The sequence below is a fragment of the Eulemur rufifrons genome, chromosome 15 (assembly GCF_041146395.1).
Source record: "Eulemur rufifrons isolate Redbay chromosome 15, OSU_ERuf_1, whole genome shotgun sequence".
Classification (NCBI taxonomy): domain Eukaryota; kingdom Metazoa; phylum Chordata; class Mammalia; order Primates; family Lemuridae; genus Eulemur; species Eulemur rufifrons.
The window spans coordinates 31,595,622-31,620,040 of record NC_090997.1 but is presented as its reverse complement, the minus strand read 5'-3'; the positions used below and the strand labels follow the sequence as shown (position 1 = coordinate 31,620,040).

Genomic DNA, 24,419 nt, shown 5'->3' with positions numbered 1-24,419 from the left:
AGGAGTGAACTTTTAGTCGTACAGCCTAAGCTTGAATGATAGGCAGTACATCTTAGTTCCTTCTCAGGTGAAGGCAAGAGGGAGGTGTAGCTTTTTCTGGCACCAGTTATCTCTCTAACAAGTTCCAGGAAGGCAAGATTAGACCCACATTCTCTTACCAATGTAAGCCCAGAGCCTAGTAAAGTGCCTGGCTCATAGTGATGCTCAACAAATACTTGATGAATAAAAGGATAAGCTAGACTAAGTTGCATTCATTTCAATGACTCATTGATTGCTCTTATTCACCCTTTAACAAAACAGAAATATTTTAGGAACCTCTAAGACACTTACATAGTAAACTACAGCTTCTATGTGTAATTGCTCAAGTTTTAAGTTAAAACACAAATTTTTTAAATGATAATGCCTAATGCTACAGAAGATATTGGGAAATATGCAGAATAGATGGGTTAGATAATGATGGAAAATAATTAGTAGTGAATATCGAGATCCCTAAAAATCAACTGGTAATTTTTTCTAAAAATCGATCATATGAAAATAATCCTAAACACAGAGAAAAACAACTTTCCTGTATGTTGTAGTGTTATTTATAATAATAAAAATCTGGCGATAGTGTAAAGGTCCACATAGAAAAGATATGCCCATGGGATAAATCATTCAACAGTAGTAAAGACACGGTAAAAATCATGCTACTACGTGTGTGTGTGTGTGTGTGTGTGTGTGTGTAAAACATCTTTGCCCATATTTAGGATTATTCCCAAGGGAATTGTTAAAGTCCAGAGAACTTGAAAGACTCCTAAAAAAATTACACATTTTCCAAATACATACTTTGGGGTTTCCTACTTGTTGAGGATTATTATGTTTATAAAAACATAAAACACAAATTAGAATAGCTCCTACCAGCTATCTCTTTTTTCATATAAAGCTATAAAACCAAATAACTCTTGATTTCATAAAGCAAACACCAATTTAATGAGAGAGAGAGACATAGACAGAGAAAGAAGACTTCTCTTCACTGGAGATTTATTTAATTGTAACAAAAGCTACAGAGACCATATCTGTCATTTATGTCACTGTGTCTAGCTACATTACCCAAGCTCATAAAACCTTATTAAATTTAATCTGTGTTGATTATTTTTTTACACATAGACTCATTTCTCCCCATTCTTAGGCACTGCTTCAATTGCAAAAGCCATCAGCTTACAGAAATCATCCTAAATCAGAGAGGCTACAAACTTAGAACACTCCTTCCACAGCTCTTTTTCCTAATGGGTCATAAAACTTTAGTTGACTGAACCCATTATGGCCTCAGAATCCTTCCAGACAGCCACTAGCTGTCAAGAGCCTAAGATGATCAGGCTCAGTAGATCAAGCCTGTAATCCTAGCACTTTTGGAGGCCAAGGCAGAAGGATTGCTTGAGGCCAGGAGTTCAAGACCAGACCCCATCCCTACAGCAGCAAGACTTTTGTCTCAAAAAAAAAAAAAAAAGCCTAAGAGGTAAGACTCTTTACCATACTTGAATTCAATAATAAATCAGGAAATTCACTTCCCTTGTATATCTGAAATCAATTTCCCACCGGCCAGACAAGCCAAAAGTGTGTTGCCCCTTAAGAATCAATAATACATAGAAATCATAGAAATTCAACATTCATCAACTCTTATAAAATATTTAATACTGAGATATTTTTATCTGAAATAAGTTTCTACCAAAGTGATTAATGGAAGCCAGAGAGGAACTATATTACACCAACAAAATAAGGTACTCCACAGTGTATATGTGTGTATTTTTTTTCTTGAAACTTTACCAACTCGCTCTGATAATTGCCAAAACACAATTTAAAAACAATCAAAGTATGATCTTCTGGGATATAGCTCTCAATATGTATAAAAATAATGAATGATCTCTTTCACATAGCCAGGAATACTTATAGATGCAAGAAGCCAAGAAAATTTCCTCTAAAAAGATAATTCTAGATTACTAAGGAGCATGCCACATAGAATCTTTTAAAGCCCTCAAATATTTACTGTTTTCTATCTCAATAAATATTGGATAAATGGACATGACTTTAAAATAAACAAAACACATTTAGCTCTTGAGATGTCCCCAAGCCTGTACCATCTATAAGCGTATGATGATGTTTATCTGGAGTCCCATGCAAAAGCAGTTGGAAGAACCACAATAAGCCAGGCTCAAGGTATTTTGTGTACCTAATACATATCTGACCAGCGTGTTCATTAGTTCTCTCTCCTCATGAATATCACCTGAAATATGTCAATACAATAAAAGCAAGTGCAGGAACAGAAAGCGTCCCCATTTTCCATATAAAATAGCATCTGCCTTTTCCCATGCTGACTCTGCAAGGCAGCTTATTTACAAATATATAAATAGCTGCAACTTTACTCCAGTCTCATTGAAAAATCAAAATGGTATCATGCAAGAGAAGCATCCTAGCATACTTGGCTCAATGAGTGAAATGTAAGTGGAGATGAGCCAAGTTACTTGACACTGGCTAGTCAGCTCAACCAGACGCCCTTTAGTTTCCTGTAAATGAGTTACGAGGCTTCTGCTCTGCAGAACCATAGAATTCATTTACATTGATTACCCAGGGATTGGGCAGTGATTTAGAGCCCCCCAAAAATCAGAAAATAAGTTTCAAGTCCTGACTAATATTTATAATCTCATAGATTCAAAGGAGAATAGCAGTGCCTAAATGTGGCAGCAAGTTTTCCACTGTTGCTACTTAAAATTAGCTAAGTCTTCTTGTATACAGGTCCAGCGAATTTTAAAAGAGTTTCTTCCAATGCTTTTGCCATGTGGACAGGATTACAGGAGCTTAAATCACCAAGAAGAAGGCAGAGAGAGAAAAGGCATCTTAATTTTTGTAACAGAGACCACCTAAGCAGCCGCCCACTATAGCGCACAGGCCTGTACATTTACATCTGCTGAAGTGTCTCACCTAACAATCACCTATTATAATCCCCCAATATGAAATTATTTTCTTCCTTAATATTCTTGTTTCTTACCTAGTAATGAGCAGTTTACTTTTAAGGAACCAGGTCATTAAGCAAAACTTACCTAAAGTATCACAAAATAGGAGGTTTAAAAGAAACTATTCTCAAGGAAAACGTGAGTTATGAACCTAGTTTACATGGGGGGGGAGGGGGCAATGAGATGATTAATGCTATTTCCGTTTAAGAATTCAAATGTCGAGATTCTCAATAATCTTGTCTGTAACTTAAATATCAGCCTACCCACTAGAAAGTAAAAACATCCATGTATGTTTTCACACAAAAATATCTGTGTTGCATATTAAACCAAGTAGAATTTTGATGCTTTTTTCATTGCAGAGTATTTACACATAAGAATATTTATCTTGGATTAAAGGAATAAATATTATGACCATACATGCTGCCTGCCTTCCTGATGACTCAGCTTTCTGAATTACTGTCAATTCATCCTTAAATTATTGCCAACCACATGGGTATTACTATTGCTCTGTATAGTTGCTGGCCTATTTTCACTATTTAAATGACAAGTGACTAATTTTTTAAATATTAGGTCCATCAGTTGAAAACAGAAAGGTAAACTAAAGGAAAACTTTGGTAAATCCATTTTAAAACTAAATGAGTATCAAGACCAAAAATAAAACTGCAAAACAGTTATTTTGTTTTGTTTTGTTCTTACTATGTACTCTATACAACATAAAAGATGAACACCTAGAGGGTATGTTCTTTTATTTTAATTTATTATGATGCATACTTTTTTTTCCGGGAAGATGGTTGACCAGAGACACCAGCTGGCAGAACATCTCAGTAAGAAGGAAAAGCTTTAGATAAAAGAGAAAAAACACACAAACAAACATAGATCGGGTGTAATTCTGAGGGAAGGGTTCCAGAGCCTACAAGAGACTCCATGGGAAGAAGCGGCGGAGCAGAACAAGAAGGAGGAAGATAATTGGCAGAGATCAGCCCCCGGGATACTTGGAGTCCAGCAAAAAGGATATAGGTGGAGCAGTTTGTTTCTCCCTCCCTCACATCTCTGATAGTCTCCTGAGTTTCTGGAGAGTGTTTCTACCCCCACCAGTGAACTAGGAGCTTCTTGTGCACAAAGCACCAGGCTCCCAGCCCCCATGGGGCACTCCGCATCACCAGAGACCCAAACCAAGACAGCAGGTGCCATAATGCTTCTCTACACACTGTGCGCCTTTGTCCTCCCCAGGGGGCTTTAGCCCCTCAGTTAACATCTTGCTCATTCCCACATAAACATTTCCCAACTCCTGCCCAGACTGTGGGAGCTACAGCGGTTCAGTGGGGCCCAGGGGATCTTCATGACCCTATAGCCTGGACATTCTGGGCAGGTTGCCCTTCAGAGAGACAGACGGAGACTACCAGAATGATAGCTTTCCTCCATCCAGACTCTTTCCTCTCCTTCCCCTCCCCGACCTGCAGCTGCCGAGAAGAGACGATTGAGCCATCACATCAAGGCTTCCACAGAGAGTGGGGCTCAAACCTTTCCTCTTAAAGTTCAGCAGCAGACTAAGCGGTGCTGGGACTGTGAGCTCCCTGCTCACCAGCCCTTCCTGGTGCTTTGTACCCAGCAGCTCCATCAGAGCAGAACATGCCCCAAAGCGGAGGGACACCAAACCTGCTTGAGCACCCCATAAGCAAATGGGGACCAGCAAGCTTCTCCCTTGGTTAGGGACCAGGGTGCAGGCCCACAGGCCAGATCCCGTACCTCAGAACTCGACTGTCTCAGAGACTCCAGGGGAGATCTGTGAACTAATCTTGGGAGATGAGGGAGCTTGTGTGGGCAGGACTGAGAGGAGAGCAGTGTGGGTCCCAGCTGCAGAGTACTCGTGGGGCACCCGTCACCTCACAGCAAGGGCATGCTCTGAGCCTACCTAGTGGGTACAATGAACACTATCTGGGTGACGAGCACACTTACAACCCTGACTCAAGCATTACAAAAGTGATCCATGTAACCAAAAACATTTGTACCCCTGTAATACTTTGAAATAAAAAAAAATTAAATATAACAGAACAAAAGTTTATTATGAAGCACAGTAAATGTAAAAATATAGTTAATTCATGTAGTGTTATTAAAATGTAAACAAAACCATTATTTTACTTACATAGTGTCTCTAATAAGAAGTGCACTTCCCAATTTGTAACAAGTTTTATCACCTTCACAAAATGCACGTCTCAGAGAAAAACTCTCTCCCAGATCAAAACCTGTAAAATGTGACAAGTGATTTAATCCAGCAGTTTTAATAAATTTAGCAAACTCACAGAGATATTGACTTTTAAACAGATTTTTTTTGTTATTCTTATCTATAGATTAATTTACTTCAAATAAAATCCTACTGTCTGGAATCACCAAAATTTCTTGATTTTATTTTTCTCCTTTTAGGGTACAGGGGAATGAAATTCACTCTGCATATAGAATGTGTAGTCACCTTTCTAGAGAAAAATTTATAAATGTATTTCAAATGACTCAAATATTAATTTCCTTTGGCCTAGAAATTATTCTAAGTAAATAGAGTAACTCATTGTAGCTCTAATGTCTAAAGACAAAACATTAGCTAGATTGAAAAATAGTACATTCAGTTGAACTATAACTAGCCTTTTTAAAAAAATCAGGCTTTAGAAGAATGTATACTGATGTGGGAAAATGCTTGGATTTCAAATGTAGTGTAAGTATTATGATTACGTGTGTGTGTGTGTGTGTGTGTGTGTATGCACTCTCACGCACATGTACTTGTGGGTGAGAGAGTGAGAGAGAAAGCAATGGAGAGAGAGAAAGGAGGAAAGAAGGAAGAAAATAAGGAGAAAGAAAGATAGAAATGGTATACCAAAATAGTAATCGTTATTAAAGCTGGGTGGTGAGATCTTCTTTATGATAAATTTTCTTCTTTCAAAATTTCTACAATGGACACAACTTTTATAATTTCAAATAATTTCTCTAAGAGGTTAAGACATTATTGATCTTAGACTAAACATAATAGTACTCTGCTCTCAGAATTTTTTTTGCATTATCTGATTTTAATTTTTATGCTAATGTTATGATCTTAAATTGCAACATCAAAGACATTACATATCTGGTGACACTTTTACATAAAATGCTACTTTGTAAAGGATTATAATGCTTACCTGAAACTTCAAGTTTATTTCTGTTGTTTTGTGTCAATTGATGTTCCCCTGTTCTCAGTATAGGACACGTCTTTTCTATTTAAAAAAAAAAGTATAGGTTATTCTAGGTTATTCGCACAACATTTTCAATCAAATTTTTCAAATAAATTTGAATTATACAATATAATCAGAAATTTAAGATAAAAATGGAAGTAAAATAAACCATTTTATTAAATTTCTGTAAAATGAGGATAAGAATATTACCCACCTTATAGTGTTTTAGTGAGGGTTACATGTGCTTATTTTTGGAAAATTCTTATAACACTGCCTGGTACACAGTAAATACTTGTTAGTGCTAAGCTAGTATTATTAATCATTATCATTCTAACTATTGATATATACTAGACATTAAGAAATTAGCTAGTTTTAACAACATCATTAAACTTTTATATTCCAAAATATGCTCTAACAGTAAAACAAGTGAACTACTGGTTTATTTTAACACAACTTTGATTCAGGTTTTGGTATCGGATGACATTAAACTTTTAGAATAAAAGGGGACATAGATGGAATTTTCTAAAATAAAATAAAAAAGCAAAGACCTCTACCATACAAAAGTGGCCTATAATTTTAAAAATGAGATAAAATCATTGAGAAAGTATTAATTATGTGCTAAAGTACTTAGTGATATTCAAAGAAAAAAAGATAAATTTAGTCTCCACTCAGTGAATTTACGTGTTTAATACCAGCACAACACACTAATACAGTAATGTATATACATCCACTAAATTTTTAACATCCGGAGATATGTTTAAATCTAATTCAGGCTAGATTCTACGAACATAATAGTTAATTCAGACAAAATTGAAGCCAATTTTCAAATTATGCCAAGGTAGCTGTACAACTGGACAGTTATGAACTTTAGTTTAAGATTTTAAACTAAATCGATTGAATATTTTGGCATCATGAAAGCACAACTTTAATTCTCCATGTTTAAAATTGATGTTTAGGTTTAATTACTTAAGATTTTTTTTTAATATAGAAAGGATATAAACTGATTAAAACCAATTTGATCCCCTGCTCTGGGAAAGTGGAAATTGCCAGTTCACCAGTTCAACTGCTGATCTCCTCAGCCATTCATTCAATAAACAAATCACAGACCTCAGGGATGTTCACAGGATATCATCTGAATATATTTAACTGGAAAATAAATCTGATTCTAAATAGTGCTACCACTTAATCAGATTTAAAAGAAGCAAATAAAGTGGAATAAACATTTTGAATACATAATTTACAAAGTAAGTAAAATCATAGCACTGAATAATTTTAGAGCTTACTCAGATACTTTGGAAATTCCTGTCTCAGAGATATTAATATGATTGCAGGTTCTAAATAATAGTAAAATCATTGGATATTTTGTAAACATTACAAATTGTTGAGCTGAATTCATAGCCATTTTTATAAAAACCAAGCACCTCATCCGAGATCTGGGCACAGAAACTGCAGACTATTGCTGAGAGAAATTAAAGGTCTAAGTAGCTGAAGAGATAAACCAAGTACTTAGGTTAGAAGACTCAAAATTGTTAAGATGTCAGTTCTCAGTTTTACCTCGAGATTCAGTGCAACGCCAATTAAAATCCCAAAAGGTTGGGGGTGGTGGTGTGTGTGTAAATACTGATGAGCTAATTTTCAAATTTATATGGAACTACCAAAAACCAAAAAAATTAAAATAGCTAAAGGCAGCATTGAAGAAGAATAAGCTGGAGAACTTAAACTATCAGATATCAGGAATGTTTATAATGGGGTGTTGGTACACAGAGAAACAAAAACATATCCATGCACATACAGTCTCCTTATTTATCACAGAAGGGCCATTGCAATTCAGTGGGGAAAAGATAGTCTTTTCAATAAATGTTACCAGGTCAATTGAATATCCACATAGAAAAGCACTGAACCTTAAGCCTTACTACACACCATGCACAGAAATTTATTGGAGATAATCATAGACCTAAATGTGAAAGGTAAAACAGGAAAGCATCTACAAGAAAATGTAAAATCTTCATGAACTTGGGGTAGCAAAGATTTCCTAAAAGTGACACAGAAAGCATTAATCACAAAAGAAAAGCTTACTAAATTCAACTTCATTACAATTAAAATCTTTAATCAAAAGACATTTAAAAAGTAAAAAGGCAAGCCATAAATAAAGGAGAAGGTATCTGCCGTCCATATATCCAATAAAGCCTCATTTTTAGAATATACAATGTAATCTCACAAATCAATAACAAAAAGATTGAAAATCTTATTATCAAAATGTTCGAGAAGACTTAAGCAGGTTACAAGAGAAAATATCCAAATGGTCAACTCACATGTAAAAGGTGCTCAATATCATTAGTTATCCAGAAAAGGCAAAGTAAAATCATGATCAGAAACCACTAAATGGCTAAAATCAATGAACTGATAGCACCAAGTGTTGGTGACAACATGCAGCAACAAAAACTCTTCTACATTGCTTGTGGCAGTAAAATTAACATAAAAGGGACAAGAACTATCCCCTGAGAAATTGCAACATTTCTCCTCTTGTCCATTATTCCTGCTTTGGTTTTCCTATTTCTTCATATCCTCAGAAGTAACATAGATTAAATTATTATTGTTCCATATTATTCCACAAATGGATCAAAATAAAAGCTGTTTTGCATTTTTTAAAGACTTCTTGTTGGATAAAAGGGAAAGCAAGTCTCTTCATTTTATTAAAAGTTGCCATCCATACAATTCATACTTTGTCAATACCTCTGATAAAGGAATATTGGGTATCCTAGGTTGGGAGAAAAATATCGGTTAACAAACTTTAGTAAACTGGCAGTTTTCTAAAGCTAAATATGCATGAGCTCTATGATGTGAAAAGTCAATGAACCAAAAGAAATGAGTGCAAAAAATGAGTGTAAATGGCCTGTTTGGACAAGAATATTCATGGCAGCATTACTCATAATAGTGTAAAACTGGTAACAATCCAAGTATTCATCACTATGAGAGTAAATGAATAAATTGTAGTATATACACGTACAATGAAAAACTGTAAAGAAATAAAAAAGAATAAGCTATTGATATGTGCAATAACTAGATGAATCTCACAGATATAATATTAAATGGAAAAAATACCATTTCCAAGAGAATACATACTGCATAATTCCATTTATATGAAGTCCAAGAGATTGCACAACTAATCTATGCCAGAGTAGTAGTTATCTTGGAGGGTGTCAACTGGGAGCAGGTATACAGAAGCCTCCTGGGGTTTTGGAAATGTTCTATGTTTTCATCTGAGTGGTAGTCACAGAGGTGAATAAATACATATATAGAAATTCATTGGACTGTGCACTTAAGATTTATTCACTTTATTATGTGTAATACCTCAACAAAAGGAGGAAAATAGTGTCTCTATGAGAAAATATTTTAAGATAAAAATAATTCTTGAAAAAATTTTAAAAAACCTAAATTCTGATGAAATTTTTATAATGGCTATATGAACCACGACCTTAATAAATAAGATTAAATTATTCACAACATATGTAGGGAAGGCCCAGTAGATGATTTGCAAAACAAATCATCTCTAGACAGTAGAAAGGGACTTCCCACTATGACACTTTAGTAATGAGGGAAAGGTATGTTGGCCGACTGCCAAGTTGGAAACAGTATATATCTTACTTAACTTCTTCTGAGGACTAAGTGAATATATGATGATGTCAAAGTAATAAACCTGTCACTTTGAAATGAATGGAATTCAACATTTCCAGCAATGTTTATGAAAGTATTTCTCCACTAAAAGTCTATAGTTTATGAAAATCAAATACCATTTTATATCTTTAGAATACTTGCTTTGTTGTGGAAAGCTAAACAAAGCAGATTAAAACCAAACGTTAAAAATTTCAGGGTTTAAAATGGAAAGCACATCCTGGATGCATGAGTCTTATGGATACATTGCATAAAAATGGCAAGGCATTGGAAGTAGCTATCACAAGTTGGATATGTTAAGTTATTTAAGTATTGATGTGCACATTTTATTATAAAGTTAAGCACCTTTTGAGTAAAGGTGCATATACCTTGAAGAGCTATAAATAAGACTCAGACATTCAAACATCCTGTCAGGTAGACGGAGGTGAAACACCACAAGAAGGTTTCAAAGGTTCTCTGGACTATTGGAAAGGTAATGACTAAAATTTCACCACAAAAGATGCATTGTTTTATCCATTCGTCCACTGATGGTCATTTAGGTTGTTTCTATGTCTTGGCTATTGTGAACAGAACTGTAATGAACATGGGAGTGTAGATATTAATATCTTTACAAGGTGGTTATTTCATCTCCTTTGGGCTAGACCAAAAAGAGGCATTGCTAGGTTATAGGGCAGTTTTATTTTTAATTTCTTTAGGAACTTCCTTACTGTTTTCATAATGGTAGTACCAATCTACTTTCCCACCCACAGGTGGGAATCTAGGGTCTTTTCTCCACACCCTAGCCAACCTTTGTTATTTCGAGTCTTTTTGATAATAGCTATTCTTTGTGCGTGTGAGGTGGTATCTTATAGTGGTTTTAATTTGCATTTCCCTTATGATTAGTGATGCTGAGCACCTTTTCATATACTCTATAACCATTTTTATGTCTTCTTTGGAGAAATGTCTATTTAGGTCCTTTGCCCATTTTTTATTTGGGTTATTTGTTTTTTGGCTGTTGAGTTCTAGGAGTTCTTTACACATTTTAGATAATGGTAATCCCTTATCAGACATGTGGTTTGCAATTATTTTTTCCCAGCCCATGGGTTGCCTTTTCATTTTGTTGATTGTTTCCTTTGCTGTGGAAAAGCTTTTTAGTTTGATATAGTCTCATTTACTTATTATTGTTTTTGTAGACTGAGCTTTTCATGTGATATCTAAAATCATTGCCAAGGCCAATGTCAGGGAGCTTTTCCCCTATGTTCTTTCTAGGATTTTTATATTTTCAGGTTTTACATTTAGATCTTTTATACAATGGAATATTGTTCAGCCTTAAAAAAAGAAAGACATCCTTCCATTTGCCACAACATGGATGGACCTGGAGAACATTATGCTAAGTGAAATAAGCCAGACGCAGAAAACAAATATTGCCTGACCTCACTTATATGTAAAATATGTTTTAAAGAGTCCAAATACACAGAGACAGAGAATGAAATGCATTTACCATAGGTGGGAGGAGGGAGAGGAAGTGGGGACATTAGGTCAGAGGACAGAAAATAGCAGATATGCAGGACGAACAGGTAAAGGGATCTAATGCACAACAACATAGGACTAATAAAATACAATAAAATTGTATGAGATTTTTAACTAAGAAGATTTTAGCTACTCATGTCACAAAAATAAGTAACTATGTAAGATGATAGGTATGTTGCTCTGCATCACTATAGTAACCATTTTACTATCAGTATGTATCCCAGGACATCATGTTGTAGACCTCGAGTACGCACATAAAATTTATATTATAAAAAAGGAATGTTGATGAAAATTAAAAAATGCACTGCTTAGAAAACCTTAATCAACAGATTTTTTTAAAGCAAATGCAAATGTCTTTAACAAATTCATGCTGATATGTTAATGATCGTCAGATCCACTTTCCTTTTTACTTGGCTTGAAGGACCTGTGCAAGTTACGGGGTTGGAGGGGTATTAAAAGGAGCCAGAGAAAACAGATAGGAAGGAGTCTAGGTCAGATTCTGGGTATGTCATGATTTTATCTAGATTAGCTACAAATAAAATATATAATTATAAAAATATTTTTACCCCTTCTCTTTCCAAAAATTAGAATCCTGAACACATAACAAGTCATCCAAGAGAAGTTAAGATCACATAGCCACTTAATGGCAGAGTTGAAACAAAACAAATTTTCCCATAAACCAACTTTTTTCCTCCCTTTGTATTAGAACATTGCTCCTCAAATACATTTTTATTGTTTTCTAGAATTGCAGAAGCAATGGTATCAAATACATAATTTAAACAAAATAATAGCATACCTAAGAAACTCTCTGTTCTTTGGTAGAAATGCATTTTGGTCTTACTCTCAGTTCTAAACATGTGCTTAAAGAAAGAAAATCTCCCTTCCACACACTTACAGGCATACACACAAAAATCACTTTTCCCCCTAATCTCTAAATCCTGTACCTACTTGTTTGGCCTCCTACTATATTGCTAAGCATTCTAATCTTGAGATTAGATCACATCTTTTGATACGTAGTTTTCCTATAATTGTTCTGATATTTTCTATACTCACTCATGTAAGTCTTCAGTTTAATATAGTATTCATTGAAGGCATGTTGAAGTCTCTCTTTTTCACTTTTCTTCTTATCATTCACTGAAAGCATGTTGAATTCTCTCCTTCTCTCAAAAAACTAAGAAGCCCAGACCAGTTAAAATCCATTCTTCTGACTTTTTATTTTTTCAATTGATTTACCATCTAAAAGATTTGTGCATGTTGCTGCTACTTATACCGAAAATGGACTAGTCACTCTCTGTGGCCACAGAGGCCTCTGGCCTTAAGGAAAAGCCAAGAGGTGAGGTCAGTCCTTACACGCTACAAAGACAAAGGGGAAAAATCAAAATTATAGGCATCATGAAAAATAAATGTGAACATGTTCTGTTATACTCTTTACAATTTATTGAAGATTCTTAATATTACATTATGTATACACAAGTTTACTGATTCCAGGGAAAGAAAATGTAATTTGTCTGGTGAATATATAATTTATATTTTAACTTTGCTAAAATGTACCTATTTCCACATATATGTACTTTAATTATAATGTATTATGAATATTATAATATGACAATATTCAGTTAGTGTGAATTAAGGCTTGATAAGAGGCACTGAAAGTTACATAAATTCAGAAGCCTGCCTGTTCACTTGATACCTGGGAATAGTCCCACAGGGCACAGTTTGACCCTCTCCTATCCTAAGAGGTCTCACAAGGCAGTATTTATTGCTTTGGTGAATTTATCAGACTCCAAGTTCTAGTCTTTGACTTTGCAGGCTTAGAAATCAGATTTTGACAGCATATAAAGGACAAATTCATTTCTCAGCAGCATGTGCTCCCTACCTCCTCCCCTCATTCCCTTGACTCCAGTCTCCTGGCCTTTCTTGCTTTTTCTCCCATATGCCAAACTGCCCTGCCTCAGAGCCTTGGCCCTGACTACTTTCCAGGCATTCATGTGCCTTGCTCTCTCACTGCCTTTACGTCTCTGCTTAAATGGTCCCGCGTGAGGACAGCCTTCCCTGATCATTCTATATAACAAACCCCTCACATCATATAGGATTACCAAAAATAGCCAATAAAACACAGGGTTCCCAATGAAATTTGAATGTCAGGTAAATTTTAAAAAATATTTTAGTCTAAGTATGTCCCATGCAATATTTGGAACACACTTATACTAGAAAATTATTCATTGTTTAACCCAAACTTCAAATTTAACTGGGTGTCTTCTATTTTATCTGGCAACCCTACTCACAAGCCCCACACTGTGTGAGGCCAGATATGATAGTAGCTTGGACTGCCGAGATAACAGAGAACATAGAAATGGGGGAAGCAATTGAGATACAAGAACCAACAGGATGTGATAACAGATTCAATCTAGGGAGGAGGGAGAGCAGACTTGCTTAGCTGGCTAAAGCTGTAGTTTACTGAAATGAATCCCACTAGAGAAACAAAAGGAAAGTTGGCAAGGAGTAAATTAATCTGTAGTGCACCAGAGGAGGAGTTAGAAATGTTAACCTTGGGGTGCCATTAAGAAATTCAAATGCAAAGTTATTGAATAGGCAGTGTGACATACAGGTATGGAACTCAAAAGAGAGGTCCAGACTGTAAAGTACATTTGGGAGTGATTGATACATAAATTCTACTGAAAACCACGGAATGAAGGAGATCACATGAGTGAGACAAGAGAAAGGGGACGAGAACTATGCCCTGAGAAATTGCAACATTTCTCCTCTTGTCCATTTTTCCAGCTTTGGTTTTCCTATTTCTTCCTATCCACAGAAGTAACACATATGAAATTATTATTATTACTATTCCATAAATGGATCAAAACAAAAGCCTGTAGGTGTTTTGCATTCTTTCAAAGGCTTCTTGTTGGACAGGGGGGAAAACAGGTCTCTTCATTTTATTAACAGTTGCCCTCAGGCCCCCTGTACACTGTATACTTTGCCAATGCCTCTCATAAAGGAATATCGGGTATGCTAGGTAGGGAGAAAAATATTGGTTAACAAAAATTGGCAAAGTACATTGGACCAGAATATAACAAAAATAATATGGAATGTAAACAAACAAAAACAATGGGAATATAGCTTTTTTTTTAAATTAGTATTTTTTCCAGCTTTATTGTGGTATGATTGGCAAATTAAAATTATATATACTTAAAGTGTACAATATGATATTTTGGTATATGTATGCATTGTAAAATGATTCACACAATCAACCTAATTAACATATCCCTCACCTCACATAGTTACCATTTGTTTGTGTGTGTGTGTCGGGGGGGGGGGGGTAAGAACACTTGAGATACACTCCTTTAAAAAATTTCAAACATACATTAATTAACTATAGTCATCATGTCATACATTAGGTCTCTAAAACTTATTCATTCTACAGCTTAAAGTTTGTACCCTTTGACCAATATCTCCCCCACCTGCCAGCCTGTGGTAATCACCATTCCATATCCTGTTACCATAAATTCAACCTTTTTGTTTTGTTTTTAGATTCTACATATAAATGACAACATGAAGTATTTGTATTTGATGTCTGGCTTATTTCCCTTTCTTCAGGTTCATCCATGTTATCACAAATGGCAGGATTTCTTCTTTTTTTAAGGCTGAATAATATTTCATTATATAGATAGATATAGATATAGATCTATGGCTATCACATTTTCTTTATCCATTCATTTATTATAGGACATTTAAGCTGTTTTTATATCTTGTCTATTCTGAATAACGCTGCAATGAACATAGGAGTGCAAATACCCTTTCAAGATAGTGATTTTATATCTTTGAATATATATATACCTAAAATATTTTAACTAACCTTGTTAGTTATCAGGTTTTTTTTTCTTCATTAATTCTTTAATGTAGTGTTTGCATTAGTGGTTCTTTTTTTAATTTCAGAATATTAGGGGATACAAACATTTTGGTTGCATATAATGCCTCTGCCTTGCCCAAGCCAGGGCTACAAGCATGCCCTTCCCCCATACAGTGTGCTCTGCCTCCCTTAGTTGTGAGTTTACCCACCCTCACCACCTCCCTCCCACGTGATCGGCACCCAGTGAATATTGCTACCATGTGAGCACCTTAGTGTTGATCAGTTAGTATCAACTTGATGGTGAGTACATTGATACTTGTTTTTCCATTCTGGTGATACCTCACTTCAAAGGATGGGCTCAATCTGTATCCAAGATAATATAAGATGTGCTAGTTCACCATTGTTTTTTGTAGTTGAGTAGTATTCCATGGTGTACATATGCCACATTTTATTACTCCACTTATGTATTGAGGGGCACTTGGGTTGTTTCCACGTCTTTGCAATTGTGAATTGTGCTGCCATAAACATTCAAGTGCCGATGTGTTTATTATAGAATGTCTTTTTTCCTTTGGATAGATGCCTAGTAGTGGGATTGCTGGATCAAATGGTATTTTTATTTTTAGCTCTTTGAGATATCTCCAAATTACTTTCCCCACCTCTCACCTCTCACAAAAATCAACTCACAGTGGACAACAGACTTAAACCTAAGGCGTGAAACCTTAAGAATTCTACAAGAAAATGTTGGGAAAACTCTTATAGACATTGGCCTAGGCAAAGAATTTATAAAGAAGACCCCCAAAGAAATCACAGAAGCAACAAAATAAATAAATGATACCTGATCAAGTTAAAAAGCTTCTGCGCAGCCAAGGAAACTATCATTAGAGCCAATAGACAACCTACAGAATGGGAGAAAATATTTGCATTCTGCACGTCCGATAAAGGGATGATAACAACAAACTATATAGAACTTAAGAAAATTAACAAGAAAAAAATCAAACAACCCCATCAATAAATGGGCAAAGGATATGAACAGAAACTTTTCAAAAGAAGACAGAATGGCCAGCAAACACATAAAAAATTGCTCAACATCTCTAATCATTAGGGAAATGCAAATCAAAACTACAATAAGATATTACTTAACTCCAGTGAAAATGGTCGGTATCAAAAAGTCACAAAACAACAAATGCTGGCATGGATGTGGAGAGATAGGAACACTCTTACACTGCTGGTGGGACTGAAAATTAGTACAACCCCTATGAAAAGGAATATAGGTTTTTTAACAGGAAGGTCACAAAAGGTCACAGAACCTCCACTGCTTATCTTTGATCCAAAATTACGCATCCAAAGGAAAATACCTGGTTAGAAGTTATATTCTTTAGCAAATTATTGTGAAGCTTTCCTCCACTTTCAAAATTTAGGAGTTACAAAGTACATTTGTCAACGTAGGATTTTTACATAGCACCATATTGAACACAAGGAATTCTTCAAAACACAAAATAAAATTCTCTATATGACAGCAATATGCTGTCAATTTACTCTGAATTTAAGAGTGAAGTGTTTGTCAATTAGTAAAAGCCATATTTCGGAATAATAGTTTTACCTTGTAATTAATAGAAAACTAAATTAGAAGGATTTATGATCAGTTCAATCTAGACACTTAACCTGAAGCTTTACCACAAGTAAAAGAAAATTTATTATTTAAATGTCATTCTGTTATCTCTATTTAGCTTGCTTTTTTCCCCTCTGGTTTTCTATTTTTTTATTACTTTTGGTAATAATTAAGTACTTTTGCCTTAGCACAGATTATGGAAAGTAGAGGAAACTTTAATCATTTGGCACATAGGCTTCTATAATAGAAGAAAGAGTTTTAAGCAACTTATTAAAGCAGGTTTTGAGATTATATTTTAATATGATTCTCTTCCCCACTTTCTGTTGACAATTGAGCTGAAACTATCACATTCAAACAGAAGTTCGTTTTCAGTATGAAAATATACAAAAATGCCTTATTACATAATCTCAATATAATGGTAAAATTGATGAACAAATATGAAATGATTGAATTCTTAATATCTTCAAGATTTTAAAATTCAAGTTGTTATTAAATTTCTCCATATTACTCTTGACCTCTATCTCAACTGGGACAATAGTCCAAGTAATCGTTAAACATACCATAAGGTGAAAGTAAAGCAATTAAAAGACTCAATTTATCCTTCATATATTTAGGTTTAATAGTAAACTGTTGACAACCTCACAGACTCCAGAGCTGAAACCTTAGCCTCTCCCTCAGATTTGCTATATTTTATTTTTAGATGTAATCACTTCCCTCCGGTAAATGGTTAGTGACCACACGCGCAGGTCTGCACATGAGGAAACTAAAAAGGGAACCTTGCGCTGTGAATCAGATACACAAGACATAAGAAGGGTCCCTTGCCAGGCCGTGCCCAGCGTGTCATATTCTTCAATAATCCCTCTGACAGTGCTGTGCTGACATTTTCAATTAATGTAAACGATACTTGAAGTTAAGCAATTTCCACGGCACGTTCAGTGTGTGTTGCTTCACGAGCACCTTCTACCAAATGGCGTGACAAAAATCAACTCAATTTTTTTCATTCATTTCCCTTAGTGCTTCATGTTATGTGAATCTTGTCAGAGTTCAGATTAGTTCTGAATTCACGCTGTTAGGAAAATCCTTCCGAAAGCTTAATTTGGTCAAGTAAATCGGACCAGAATATACGTGCATTTGGGTAGCGCTATATACAATGTAACCTGATTAAAGAACTGAGATGCTAAAGCTACTAAAGCAAAACATTCAGGGGAATCCCAAGATGGGGAAGTTTTAGTTATGCAAGAAAAGTTCTAGAGATCCGCTCTACAACTTCTACAGCACAGTATTGTTAACAATACTCTATTATACACTTAAAAATTTGTTAAGGGGGCAGATCTCATGTTAAGTGCTCTTACCACAATAAAAAAAGTTACTAAGAGCAAAAAATAAAGTAACATAAAATAAAATAAAATAAAGATAAAATAAAAGGAGCCTAATGGCATAAAATGCAAGATAACCAGCTGGGGTGGTGGGGAAGAAAAAGAAAAAGGAAATGACAATTCTCCCAAAGGTGAGTGTTCTCAAGTGTTTTCCTCAGATATCCTGCATTAAATTCACCTGGGGAGCTCATTAAAGATCTAAATTACTGAATCCCACCCCAGCTTGACCTGCATAATGGGAATATGTGAGAGTGGGACTCCGGAATCAAATCCGGTGATACTTGTTTATGCTAAAACTGCAGAACCATTTATTTAGATCTTTCAAATCATTGTTATCATCAAGAATTATTTATTATGCACTAACTAGCATGTGCCTAAAAACTGTATCCTGCTCAACCAAAGATTCATTCTCCTTTCTAACTAAAAATGTCCTATTCTCTCTGATTAAATTGCAAAGCACATTATCCACTGTTTCTTAAAAAGAAGAGACATAAAGAAATTCACAAGAGTAGCAACATTATCAGAATAAACTTGCATGCCCTATGTATTCCTTTTCTTTTTTTACATAGCTATAGTTGCCATGAGTCACTGCTAATTTATTTCTCACTGAAAAAAGAGTTTTCTCCCAAAACTGTATGACAGCCACAGGATGTCTTTTATACAGCAATAGAATATTCAAACTCTCATGTGGATTATTTTAGGAAATGCACCTCCTGCCAAATTAGTAAAAAATCATAAAAACTTACATGACACTCTGAAAGCCCAAGATTTGTTATAGCTTTATAAGTAATTATTATTTTATGTGTACCTCAAACTCAAAGTCTCTACTAGAGTTTACACCTGTTTAGCAAAAATTATTAAAGAAATATTCAAAAGATTAAGCTCAATAAGACTCACAGTCTCAGAATATATCATCACATGTGATCCTCAGAATACACTATATTTGATCCATTGCATAGAAGGAGAGGTGAAGTTTCTCTTTCCCTAGCAAACGTCTTCTCCAATGTGTCTAATTCAACTTTGTAATATGAATTACACCTACGTCAGTAACTTATGTACACTCAATGTTCAAGAAAAGTCTTCCTAATTAACTACATAATCAATTTTAAAAATCAGAGATGGAAGTAAACATTTCAAATTGCCTTTAAGCCCTGTGGACGTACTTAAACACTGATAAATTTAACAATTGCAAATAAATATTGTCTGTTTAGTTAAAAAAAGTACTCTAGATCTGTCAACCTTTTATTTGCCTCATCTGAGAGACAACAAAACTGACATAATTAAACAACATTTCCTTTTACACCTCCTATTTTTCACTTTTACCTAAATAAGAGTTTCCATACTTATAACTGAATAAATAATACTTGAAGGGGAAAGGGAAAGATATATAATGTCATATAGACACACACAGATGCATACACACATATTTATATTTGTAAATAGCAATGACAAAAAGGAAAGGCTAGGTAAACTAATACGATATGCATATGAAAAAATTAGGTAATTTCGGAGATTCTCGAACATCATGTGAAGGTCAAAGGGGAAAACAATGAATTATAATTTATTCTGTACTACTAGATTTAATCTATTACCCCTTCAACCTTAACAAGATTTGTTTTAATGATTTTTTTAATGATTTAAAGGCTATAAATAACATTTAGTGATTAGGCAAAGAAGTGTCCTGGATACCTGGCTTGTCCCTGACAGTCACGGAAGTGGAAGCAGGAAGCAGGAACACTGCCACCCAAAGCCAAAGTTTCCAAGAGCCAGTGTGCCTCATCGTGCCTTGAAACCATGTGAACAAGTGGCCACAGATCTGAAACAGAAAAAGAAATTCAAGTTAAGTGTATCATATGCAGCTTCGTTCATCATCTCCAGAAAATCCTCATCACCAAAAAGAAAAACAATAGATTTGTATATTATCTCTAATTATGTAATATTGTATATGATTATACCATATATCTAATTATATATATCAATATATACCTTAATCTGTATGAAAGAGCTCTGAAAATATTTTTGGATTAGTTACCACTTAGTTATCAATGTCAACACCGCCTGTTATAACTTAAATTTTCTCTTTTTTGAAATGTTTTTTTAAAGCCACACCACTTACAATAATTTATATTTTTATTTAAAAATTGTGGAAAAATATACATAATATAAAATTTACATTGTTAAACATTTTTAAGCGTAAAGTTCAGTGAAATTAAGTGTGTATCCATATTGATGTGCAACCATTGTTGTCACCCATCCGTAGATGTATACTCTTTTCATCTTGTAAAGCTGAAACTGTGACCATTAAATACTAACTTCTCATTCTCCTCTCCCCCAGCCCCTCACAGCCACCATTATACTTTCTGTCTCTATGAATTTGACTACTCAAGATATTTCACATAAGTGGAATCATTCAGTATTTGTCTTTGTGTGACCTTATTTCATTTAACGTATGTCCTAAAGGTTCATCCATGTCATAGCATGTGTCAGAATTTCCTTCCTTTTTAAGGCCGAATAATATTCCATTGTATGTACATACCACATTGGGCTTATCCATTCATTCATCAATGGACATTTAGATTGCTCCCATCTTTTGACTGCTGTGAATTATACTGCTATAAACATGGATGTACAAATATCTATTTGAGTCCCTGCTTTAAATTCTTTTGGTTATATACCTAGAACCAGAGTTGAATTGCTGGATCATATGGTAGTTCTATTTTTAATTCTCTGAGGAACCACCATACTGTTTTCCATAGCAGCTACACTATTTTCATTCCCACCAACAATGCACAAGGGCTCCAATTTCTCTATATCCTAGATAACAACTTGTTATTAATCTTTTCTTTCACTTTTTGATAACTGCCATCCTAATGTATGTGAGATGATATCTCACTGTGGTTTTGATTTGCATTTCTCTAATTATTAGTGATATCAAGCATTTTTCATGTGCTTATTGGCCATTTGTATATCTTCTTTGGAGATATGTCTATCCAAATCCTTTGCCCATTTTTCAGTCAGGTTGTTTGTTTTATTGCTGTTGAATTGTAGGAGTTCTTTATATATTCTGGATATTAACCCCTCATCAGGTTTATGATTTGTAAATATTTTTCTCTATTTGTTTGCCTTTTTACTCTATTTGTGTCCTTTGATGCACAGAAGTTCTTTATTTTTATGTAGTCCATTTTATCTATTTTTGTTGCTTTTGCTGTTTGCATTGTACAATATACAATAATTAATAGTTTTAAAATATATTAAATGATTCATATTTTCAAAGTATATTTTATTATTCACAATTCTGCTTTCTCTTATGAATATTACTTTTACATATTTTAGTTTGTCATTATGTTTTCTATAAACTTAACTATGTTGTCGGATTAAATTGCACATGTGAAAAGTAATCTTTTCTTCTATTTAAAAAGAAAAATGGATATATGCAATGCCTACCTCTCCTGAGCCTGCCATTGGCACCATATTTAATATGAGTGTATTACCTTCCATAATTGTTTGGCTTTCTGTATGTATACTTCTTCTTTATAGGTATTAAAATAAAAGATTTAGCAAATAAAATCCTTGTAAAGGAAAACTTAAACATCATTTAAATTAATTTTGTGTAGTGAAATAACTAACATGAAAAAAATTGCAAGTAAAAATATTATGGCTCCCTCAGCATATTTGACAATTGTGGTATTACTGAAATAGTTATTCTAAGAGTTCTAAATATGCAAATAAATGTTATGACACTTATTTGCCATCATTCAAAGTTTAATCAAGAGTCAAATATAAAGGAATTTGTCATACCAGTGACTAAATTCTATCAATAGACTCTAGAAAAAAACTAAGGCCACCACCATTGTTTGGTATTCTGTGTGTACAGATACCCTAAGCTCAGCAGTTTAAAATTAATTCAAGATTTCAAATCTTTCTGGATGAATAGCTAGAAGCAGCAGCAATTGCAATATTAAAGCTGTATGTGTGGTTCTAAATATCAAACAGCTGGTTTATGCTATTTCTTTTGAATTCTCTCATCTAGATATAGTCCCAATCCTCATATGACTTTGCAAACTTATTCTAGCTATTATTTCAAGTCAATTGGTGACTGTTAAAGAAACTAATTCTATTTCAAATAAATGAGCTCACAAATATTGATCTCATTTTTAGAGAAATATTTGATTGTATTTTAAACCAAAGTGACTTCTATTAGTTCATAAATTAGTACTTTGGCATAGTATTTAAAATCAAAGCTTGGTGTCTGGACTCTGCTATTTGTGAACAAGTTGTGTAACTTCTTTAAGCCTTAATTTATTCATATTCAGACTGGAAATAATACTGGGAATAAATCATTTAATGAATGAAAAGTATATAGTATGGGACCTTGAGCACAGTAAGTGTTCGAAAGGTACCTATTAATTGTTTGCTGTACAAATTAATAAACAATAATTAGTAAAAATTTACAGTTATACTTGTTACTTGTCTCCTCTGCCTGAGGTTAATGGTTTTTGAACAATGAAGAAATACCCAAGCATCCTAGAAATTTATGTTCATTGAGGCTTTGGTCCCTGTTACAGCAACAGAGAACCAGAGTGCTATAAAGCCATAGCATATGAATTCAATCTTGACATTTCCTAATTATTTCCTTGAGCCGCCTAGAGAATGATAGCACTTAGCTAAATCTCATTTGTTTAAAGTGTCTGCAGAATAAGATTTTATGGTTAGTTGACTAAATGTTCTAGTTATTGAAGGATTGCCATTCTACCACTCCACTGAAATGTCTCTCACCACGTTTGGCAGGAACTTGAAAGAAGAATCCTTCTGTCTTCCTTTCTAACTCAATTCTTGGTGACATTTCCAATAGCTGACTATTCCCACCTTCCTGAAACACTCACTCTTATTGGTCTCCCTCACCTGACACTCTCTGGGATTTCCTTCTAAATCTTCTTCTCAGACATTTTTTCTATCTGATTTCTTAATATTGGGATCTGTGAACCCTCCTATCCTCTCTAGAATGTCTCCCTAGGTGATCTTACCATTCTCTTGGCTTTAAATGATATCTGTAAGGTGATGAATCTAAAATTTACATCTCCCACCCAGTCCTTCTCTGAACTTTAGACTGTATCACCAGCAGCCTATTCAATGTTCCCTCTTAGATATTGCACAGATATCTACAACTAATACATCCACATTAAAGCCCTGATTTTCAATCACAGCTTGTTCCTCTCATGCTCTTCCCAGACTCAGTAACTGCCAAATACCCATTGCTTAGCTCCCATTTATAAGTGAGAATATGCAGTATTTGGTTGTTTGTTCCTGTGTTGATTCACTTAGAATAATGGCCTCAAGTTCTATCCAAGTTGCTGCAAAAGACATTTTTCATTTTTTTTGATGGCTATGTAGTATTCCATGGTGTGTGTGTATACACACATATATGTACATGTGTGTGTGTATACACACACACACAGACACCACATTTTCTTTATCCATTTATCCATTTGTGGGCACTTAGGTTGGGTCCATATCTTTGCAAGTTGTGAATTGTGCTATGATAAATATACAAGTGCAGATATCATTTTTTGTAAAATGACTTCTTTCCCTCTGGGTAGATCCCCAGTAGTGGGATTGCTGGATTGAATAGTAGATCTACCTTTAGTTCTTTGAGGAACCTCCATATTGTTTATAGAGGTTGTACTAGATTACATTCCCATCAATAGTGTACAAGCACACCCTTTTCACCACATCTGCACCAGCATCTATCTTTTTTTTTTGACTTTATAGTAATAGCCATTCTGACAGGGGTAAGGTGATGTCTCATTTTGGTTTTAATTTGCATTTCCCTAATGATTAGAGATGTTGAGCATTTTTTCATATGTTTGTTGGCCATTTGTTTCTCCTCTATTGAAAAATGTCTTTATGTCCTTTGCCCACTTTTTAATGGGGTTATTTATTTTTTCATGCTGATTTGTTTGAGTTCCTAATAGATTCTAGATATGAGCCTTTTGTTACATGTATAGGTTATGAATTTTTTCTCCCATTCTGTAGCTCATTGATTTATAATCAACTCTGTTGATTATATCTTTCCTGTGCAGAAGCGTTTTAGTTTAACTAAATCTCATTTGTTCATTTTTGGTTTTGTTGTAATTGCTTTTGGGGTCTTAGCCACAAATTCTTCACCAAAACCAATGTCAAGGATAGTTTTTCCTAGGTTTTCTTCTACTATTGTTATGGTTT

General features: G+C 34.4%; 1 protein-coding gene across 1 annotated transcript in view; it reads right to left on the bottom strand.

Annotated features, from left to right (window-relative positions):
- The window catches only part of COL19A1 (collagen type XIX alpha 1 chain), a 293,777-nt gene extending 273,800 nt beyond the window's left edge, over positions 1-19,977 (bottom strand). Inside the window, exons 1-3 of the mRNA XM_069489063.1 lie at positions 19,887-19,977; positions 6,149-6,223; positions 5,131-5,230 (exon numbers count right to left, since the gene is read on the bottom strand). Coding sequence (XP_069345164.1) covers positions 5,131-5,230; positions 6,149-6,223; positions 19,887-19,977 — 266 coding nt within the window. The remainder of the gene's footprint in view (positions 1-5,130; positions 5,231-6,148; positions 6,224-19,886) is intronic.
- Positions 19,978-24,419: the final 4,442 nt, after the last annotated feature.